General features: G+C 38.8%; 1 protein-coding gene across 1 annotated transcript; it reads right to left on the bottom strand.

Annotated features, from left to right (window-relative positions):
• Window positions 1-4905: 4905 nt before the first annotated feature.
• On the bottom strand, window positions 4906-7488 carry LOC120106924 (putative disease resistance protein RGA3). Its single transcript, XM_039120015.1, has one exon. The coding sequence runs from the start codon at window positions 7486-7488 to the stop codon at window positions 4906-4908; it is 2583 nt and encodes an 860-aa protein (XP_038975943.1).
• Between the last annotated feature and the right edge of the window lie 1478 nt (window positions 7489-8966).

The raw sequence follows: 8966 nt of genomic DNA, 5'->3' as shown, positions 1-8966 counted from the left end.
AGAACCAAATCAAATAGGTCCAATGATGGTCGTACGTCGAAATGTTGTGCATTTATACTATTAAAATTCTATAATGGGCAAATATACCCTTGATTTTTATATTATTTTATGAAGCAAATTTCAGAATGGCAAGTGGGCCGAGTCGGATCAAATATGGATCAAAAATACGAGTGAGACTAGAAATAATTTAATACGAACCCAACCTATTTGTAGGATCAGCCGAAAATTCCATAACAGGAATCCACTTATTTATTAAATAGGTAACATTGTAGCTTTCCTAATCCATTTAATAAATAGATCAGTTAAATGTATTTTAGATGAATTGTAAACGTATCATGTTGTAATTGTATTCATGTTATAATTGTACCGGCCGAGGAAACTATTAAATGGAACGACAGTTAAATGGTCCCGGACACTAAATCTAAAACTAGTTTATTTAATAAATGGGTCATATTAGAACAAACCCGTTTACAATCCAAATTTGTAGCCGATATATGTGTACTTGGTAAAAAAATCTTACACAAGAAAATTCTCTACTTTGCAAAGCGCCAATTTAGAGATTTTTTCCTAAAAGTACTTTTTGAAGCCCGTTAAAAAGCTATTTGTATGACCAAAATATTTCTAAAATTTGTAGTTATTACATTATTCAGTATAATATTTAGATTTAAATATAATATGTAAATTAAATATTAACAATACTTTGAACTATATTATATTAACATGAAAATAGTATTGTAATATAATACTATTGTAATATTATGATAAAATAATAATACCACATTCATATATAATAATAATATTGTTATAATGTAATAATATATTAATTGTTGAGAATTGTGTCTTAAATCCAATCAAATTGTTGATTGTAAATGTATTTGAATCAATTAAAAATAACATGGTATTTATTCATCACCAGAACATCTTCACAAACTCCGATGTGATCAAGTCCTTAGGACTGCTTTGCGTAATGAAATATGATTTTGTCACACAGATCCTTAAATATTCATGACCGTATGATATACTATTAATAGGATGGTAGTATTATCGGACGTAGGTCATTGTGTATCATATTTGTTGGTTGTCTTCCAAACCAAAGAGTATAAAGATATTAGTATGGTATATAGGTGAATGGTAGTGTACGTTCACTGAATGTGATCAATTGACGGACTCTCTCTTGTCAAGAGTTGTTCCGAGTGGATATGGGTATATGTATCCTTTAGACTTGAGATTGCAACCGGTGGTTTACAAGCAACTCACTATACTTTGGTGCCGGACTACCTGGATTTCTAATCCAGCGACGAAAGATTTTTAGGTCCAGTTAAGTACTTGTGGTAGTCAGTTGCAGATCAAGATGGGATTGACCTTCCTTAGAAATAAGGATGAATGCCTTGTGTTTTCAATTAAGTAGTACCCTGGCCAGAAAAAGTCAAATCACTATCATTTAACTTATTGAATTGAAACACATTTCTGGATGGATAGTTTTAGAGTTGACAGACTCTTAACCCGTCTTGGGCATTTGTGGTCAAGAGGATGAATTATGCGGTAACCACAGTCCATAGGTTCTAAAATGTTGCTTTGCATCTATTCGGCCTATCCGGTCGTCGGGTCCCATTGCTAGATGTTACTTCGATTAGTGCAGGAAGTATTCTTGTACTACCGGCTTAGGTTCGAACCTGTAAGGTCACACGCTTAGAAGTTTCTGGATTGATCAAATGGCTGATTGACGATTGAGAATCGTCTAGAGGTAAAATAGTCAATGTGATTGACTGATTGCCCTAAGCAATTGTTACTTGGAGAAGTTAATTGGTGATTGGATCATTGATTAGACTCAATTTTGATTGAGTAATAGAGATTGGGCTTGACCAAATTCAAATATGATTTGAAATTGGTAAAACCGTAATTGACACAAAAATTGATTTGGTAAAAATGTCTAATTTACCCCCAACCAAATCAGATTTGGCTCGAGTCAAATTGGATTAAAATCAATTATGATCCTAGTATGACTAGGACTTCCTTCCCTATGTAGGACCCACGTCCTGCCTAGGTGGGACCCACATACTGTATGTGGGACCCACGTCCTGCTTAGGTGGGACCCACATACTGTATGTGGGATCCACATCCCCGATCGCCCTCTAGGCCACCTCAACCCTTTGCATGCGTGACACATGGCGGAGTAGGACACCTCTTTTGCTTACATGCGTGACACATGGTGGAGCAGGACACCTCTTTTGCTTGTATACGTGACATGTGGCGGAGCAGGATACTTCTTTTGCTTGCATGTGTGACATGTGGTGGCCTGGACACCTCACACTCCTCTTGATGTCATCCATGACCTCATCTGCCTCATGAGGTTATCCATGACATCGCCCTCCAGGCCACCTCACCCCTTTGCATGCGTGACACGTGGCGGAGCAGGACATCTCTTTTTCTTGCATGTGTGACATGTGTCCTGGTAGGACATCTCATCGGACACCTCATAGGGACACCTCTCCTCTTTCTTGGCCTATAAATAGGCCACCCCTCTTCCCTTCTTCTCTATATAAAAAGAGCACCAGAGAAAGAGAGTGAGAGGAGAGAGTAGCTCTGAAGGTGAAAGCCCAAGAAGGAGTTCTTAAGCTGTGAAGGTCCATCTTCTTCCTTCTTCTCCCTTTCAGCCAACCTTCTGCCTCCCTGCGAGCTAGCACTCCCCGGGAAGCTGATTATTCCGGAGCTTCGCGTGGACGAGTCATCGAGGCCGGACGCTTGTGCGGCTGCGAAGCATCCTTGAAGGAACCTCCTTCTAAAGGTAAGAGATCTAATCTTTTATGGTTGAGATATGATCTCAATCTTCAAATCACAAGAAGTTGTGATTTATGCATATTTATTTGAATCACACAATCCTCGGGATCTGAGGGCTTTGTGATATTTGGTGTCAAAGCAAAGGATTAGTGGAGATTATCCAATTTCCGGAAACTCTCACGCGTGATCGTGTGACGAAGCGTGGCTCTCCACCCGGGGGCTCATGTGATGAGTGCTTTGATAGGCACGCGCGGGTGTCACCCTATTTATTGGGACTGAGCCCGCGCCACATGTGATGTGCAGTTGAAGACTGTCTTCGACTGGTACCAGAGTCAAAACATCTGAAATATCAAGCATATTTTAGGTTAAAATGTTTAACCCGTTCTTTCCGCATAAAAATTTTCTGAAATTCATTCTTAGCCCTCTTTACACACACCATCATTAATATATAATAATAATTATATGAAAATATGTATTATTATTATTAACTAATAATATATTGTAATATTGTATTATACTATACTAATATTATGATAATACTACGTTACTACTATTATTATATTATATATTGATTATTATTATTATTTTAATATATATATATATATTAATTTTGATTGTTAAATAGATGTTAAAGTTCTACGATATTTTAAAAATATAGTTAAGTTTTTGTTAAAAACTCTATTACCAAAAGCTCTAACATCAATAATAATTCCAAACATGGACTAAATACTTGAGTTCGCCGTAATTGTGCACAATGCCAGATTCTTTGCAAGTCTATTTCGAGAGTCTAATTGTGCATCAATTCCTACGATCAAAAGGACAAACACCCCAGGCGAGCTTCTGGACATAGATTAGTCCCTCTGGTTTCCCAATTGCAAGCTGCAAGCAAATTAGGCCTAGTACTACATGAAATTTAAAATATATTCTGTTCTTATGCTATCTTGGAGATGATTTGGCTGTTTGAAGCTTCTCGTCTGCTGTAACATCACAGTTTTTTCAGATCTGGCCAATCTTTAATATCAAAAGTAACGTAAAAGAAGTACCGAGATCAAACAGTAGCAGTTCTGGAAGTTTATCTCTAAGATTGATCGAGAAGCATCCTCTCAAAAAAAAAAAAAAAAAAAAAACGAAAAAAGATTGATCCGGAAGGAAAATAAATAGAAAAGATGGAGAGTGTGAGTGAAATCATGATTTATTGCATATGAATTCTTAAGGATACATTCAGGATAATGATATAATACCATCCAAACACTAAGAAATAGAAATTACAGAGTAGATATCCAAATCCAATACAAAGTTGACATGAGGAAAAAAAAAGCTAAAAACACTGGGCACGTCCCTCCCAACTGCTAAATCCGCACGAAATTGTCTCTGGGAATAGAGAAAATTAATATATATGAGATTAACGGCATCTATATATGGCAGCTGGTCTAATGGCGATAAACAAATTAATGAGGGAAATGGGAACATGATGGAAGTGGAAATCACCTTGCTCAAGAGAGGTCACTTGCAAACTCTTCTGGTTGCACGTTGGTTTGAAAGGTGGAAGAGGATCTTTTGGTATACCGTATCCAGGAGGGACCATCTATGTCTTCGATCCAGACCTCAGGGATCCACTGAATGATGGGCCAATTTGGTGCATCCTTAAGGAAGCTCTCAAACAGTGGTGAGCTGCATTTCAGTCTAAATTTTCTAAGATTCTGCACTGTAGTCGGAGCATTTTGATGCGGCCCGAGTAGGTTCAATAACCACTGTGGGACGCACTCCAGCAATGGTATCTTTGAAGTCTCCTGCACTGCAAAAGGATGTGTCAGGCCCAGGAATTGCAACTTATCAAGATTCTCCACGTGCTGTAACCTCGGACAATTCAGTATTTGCAAAGATTTCAGGGAGGAAAAGTTGGATACTCTTTCCAACCTTAGGTTTCTCTCGATGTGGAGCATATCAGTTAAGGAGGGGAGGTTCTTGATTTCTCTCAGGTTGTGGGTGCCCACCAATTTGCAAGCGCTGCAAGTTGGTGGCATGCCCCAGACCTTTCGGAAGAGCTATTAGCTCAGGACAGTCCTTTAGATGCAGGAACTTGAGATGCGGCAGCAACTTAGAGGCTCCTCTTATTTCCTCGCTAACCTATTCCACCACGCCCAATGACCATTCTTTCCAGTTGCGCATGTGTAAGAGTTGCAGGTCTTCAAGCTTAGGAAATGCAGTTATTGCTGAGGAACGGCGACCAAGAAGCTCGGGTCCGATCGTTATGATTGCGTCTGCTCCTGAAATCCGAAGGAATTTTAGCTGGGGCAATAGGCCTAGCGGAGGAAGTTTTGGACATGATTTGCAATCAACAAGGTGCAAGAATGCCAGGTGAGGAAAGGAGGCACCCAATGAGGACGACATCAACCAGCCGGAAAACCCACTACCAAAGAAGTTGTAGAACTGAAGCTCTTCTAGGCTGGATGGAGGAGAGAGGTCGTTGCATATCTTGTTCGCATTTTGGATTGCTTCTTCCCCATATCGTGGCTGATTGTTCTCAGCTTCGGGTGGCAGCCAGCACAAATACAATCTTCTAAGAAAGCAGCTGTTTGCAAGCGTTGATGCTCCTGCTCGTGACCTCTCCAACCTATCTAACCGCAGCACTCTTAGCTGGGACAGAGACTGCAGCTCCTCCAAATCGCACCCCTGGTCTTGCTCGCCTCCATCATCACCGACCACAAATCCTCGAAGATAGTTGAGATCTCCCAGTTTGCCTATTCCTCTTGGGAGATGGCTCAACGGAGTTCCACTGAGGCGAAGGCATCTTAGTTTGCACAAACTTGTGATGGCCTTGGGAAGCATGTGCAAGGATTTACAGCCCAAGAGACTCAACGTATGCAGATTTTGAAGGCGTCTTATAGACTCTGGTAAATTTTTGACGTTTGTTTGACTAAGATTCAAGTACCTTAGATGTAACAGGTTTTCCACCGAGTCTGGAAGGCTCTCCAGTTCTGTACCGGTCAAGTCCAAAACTCGTAGCTGCCCGAGTCTTCCAAGATCATGCTCAATTATCTTTGTCCTAGGACTGTTCCAGACAATTAGAGTCCTCAAGCATTTCTGCTTTTTCACTGCATCAGGGATTTCTAGCCTCTCTCCCACATTTGAAATTGACAAGCGACGAAGCTTGGTCAAGAGATTTGTGGTGCATGTTTTTCCATCACCAACAAAAGTGCTCTCATCTCCTATCAAAAACAGAGCAAGAGAACGTAGCAGATCGTGCATTGTGCAAACATTCTGATCTATACGTCTAGAATCTGGTTGTAAAAGATTTCTGCAAATCAACTCTTTATAGTAATCTTCGGCTAAATCTTCTAACAATACATCTCCTTGTGATTTTACAAAACCTTCAGCCAGCCAGTACCGAACAAGATCATCACGATACATGGGAAAGTCCTCAGGATATAACGAGCAAAAAAGGAAACATTGTTTAAGATTAGATGGTAAATCTTCATAGCTTAAAAATAAGGCTCCAGGGAGTTCTGCCTGAAGTTGGCTCATAGACCATGCATCACTTCTGAGAATGTTATTCCATGCTATGCTGCTTCTCTCCTTCGACCTTAAAACTCCTGCAATGGTCTTGATTGCAAGAGGAAGACCGTCACATTTGTCAACAATGTTTATCCCAATTTCTTTTAATATAATGATCTCTTCCTTCTCGTCATCTCTAAAGATTTTCTTGCAGAACAATGCCCAACCTTCATCACTACCCATTTTGTCAACATGGTGGACAAGTGCGCTCATATTGTTAGCCACATTCATGTCTCGAGTGGTGATCACAATCCTACCACTAGCCATTGCACTTTTCAAAGGATATCTGAGCAGATCCTCCCATACTTTTGCTTCCCATATATCATCTAATACAATAACGAACTTTCTTGAAAGGACAGAGGAAAGGTAGGGTATGAGTTCTGCCTTCGTCTTAGCCTGCCCATAATTTCCACCTGCGCTTCTAATTATCTCTTTCAGCAAATTTGTCTCTGAAAAATTATTGGAAACACACACCCATACTCGTATAGGAAAATTTTCTTTTATTCTTTCATCTTGGTATATATTAGAAGCAAGAGTAGTTTTGCCAATTCCACCCATCCCCACAATCCCCAAAATCCAGAGTTTTTGTTTATCTTCTTTGACTAATGACTCCACAAGACTCTGGGTAGCCTCTTCAATTTGTGTCCCTACGATATCAGAACTGTCCTCAATGGGAAAAGTCCGACGAGGATTCACTCCGCTCTCTTGGACATCTTGGTTAGAGTTTTCTAGTTTAGGCAATACTGATCCATCCTCTGCAATCTCTTTCAGCCTCTTATTAAGATCTCTAATTTTGTCACCAATTTCGTAGCGGAACTTCATACAACTAAAGCAAGAAAATAAAGGGAAGGGATGGCATACCAAAGAAACGGACTGATGGCTTTCCAATAATTTGCTGCCTTCGATGATACAAAGGTCGATGATATCATCCGCATCATACATGATATCTTTCAACTCCCTCACCCAATTGCCGACGTTTGGGTCTTCACGCCTCTTCCGCTCTGCATGTTCAAGAAAACCTCCGATCCTTTCCAGTCTTCTCTGAAGCTTCTGGAGCTCATCCTTCACGTTGAGAATGATTGACACCTCACCCTCTACAAAATCTGCGAGTTTGTTTGTGTATCTTTTCATGAAAGCGTCTAAGATCATTGCCATCTTTTGAGAACGGAAGCTCTTGATACCCTAAGAGATTTGGAAAGTGTGAGGCACCGTGGATCCTTACAAGCCTATGTATGAAGATTCAGAGACCCTGTCTTTCATCGTAACATGAGCAGCAAGGTCAACGGAATCGCCACAGAAAACCGAAAGGAAGAGGACTTAAAAGGCCAACTTGTATTGGATCAAAAAAAAGGACAACTTGTTGATTAATAAATACTTCTTCCACCATTACTTTAAAAAAAAAAGAAGAGTTATAGCACCAGATTTCCCTAGTTGGCTGCATTGGTTTTATTTAATCCGCTGTTATCATCAACCATTTTGTATTATAATAGCTAATAACAGCTATCATGACATCCATTATTTCATAACCAGTAATTTAACTCATAATTCAATTAGGCAAATATTAGTCCTTATTTCTGTTCCAATAGAAAATAATATTTTTCTTTGTAAATAAAAAATACTAAATTAATTACAATAGCGAAATATTTTACAGAGAGGTCTCTAAGGGAAAACCTCATCACAAGCAGAAGAACAGCCCTAAACCGACTGTTGCTAGATCTTTTGTTGGAACATATTCTCCTTAGCTCATCGTGCTAGGTACCGTACATAAAGTAAGTTTGTTCCATTTGAATGAGTCGCTCCATAAGGTAATTAATGACTGGATATTCATGATTGGAGAACGGTTCAAATCTCAACTTAAATAAAGCTAGTGGAGAGAAGCAGGCAACGATGTAAACCGGCCACCAACCATGAAGCTAATATAATTTACAGCAATAGTTTATAATTTTGTTGGATCATTAAGTTTATTATTTTGGTGGAAGGTTAGAGAAGGAGATAAGGAACAAGAATGTTGCATCTTTGCTCATCTTCAAGTCAGATTACTACAAAATTTGATGTATGTAACCTTTCCTGAGGAGTGACATATTGATTCAATATGTACAATGCATCAATAATAGAGTTATTAGCTTGCACTTGGTTAACAGCTACCAATATGGAAAATTTATCCAATGAGCTGTTAGCTATCACGTCCCAAAAGCGTCATTAGACTTGATACATGACAAGGCCGTACGTTCAATCAAACTCATCATTTCCAAAATAAATAACTATGATATTATTGAATAATTAGAACAATCAAAATACTTTTTTTTTTGTTCGGAAGTATCAAAGATATTTATTTTTTCTTCCACGTCTACTCTCTAGCAAACCCCAAATCTCATCCCTAAGTATCATGCGACTTTGAAAAAAAGATAAGAGATAGCATAAGCTAACAGCTCAGTAAAAATATCCAGATATACACCTCCACAAATAATTAAAGATATACAATAACAATAATCAAAACCCAAATAGTTACAATTATCATGAAATCACATACCAACAATCCACCACAATTCAAATAAGTCGGAAAATACCTATATGCAGCATATATCAAAATTACCGTTCTATGATATTTCATGTAACATCAAATTAACCATGTT

Source organism: Phoenix dactylifera, unplaced genomic scaffold (genome assembly GCF_009389715.1).
Source record: "Phoenix dactylifera cultivar Barhee BC4 unplaced genomic scaffold, palm_55x_up_171113_PBpolish2nd_filt_p 000692F, whole genome shotgun sequence".
Taxonomy (NCBI): domain Eukaryota; kingdom Viridiplantae; phylum Streptophyta; class Magnoliopsida; order Arecales; family Arecaceae; genus Phoenix; species Phoenix dactylifera.
The sequence above is the reverse complement of the archived record's forward strand: the minus strand, read 5'-3'. Positions and strand labels throughout refer to the sequence as shown.

Bases quoted from the DNA above. Each gene is read 5' to 3' on its own strand.
- LOC120106924 (XM_039120015.1), bottom strand. From the start codon at position 7,488: ATGGCAATGATCTTAGACGCTTTCATGAAAAGATACACAAACAAACTC.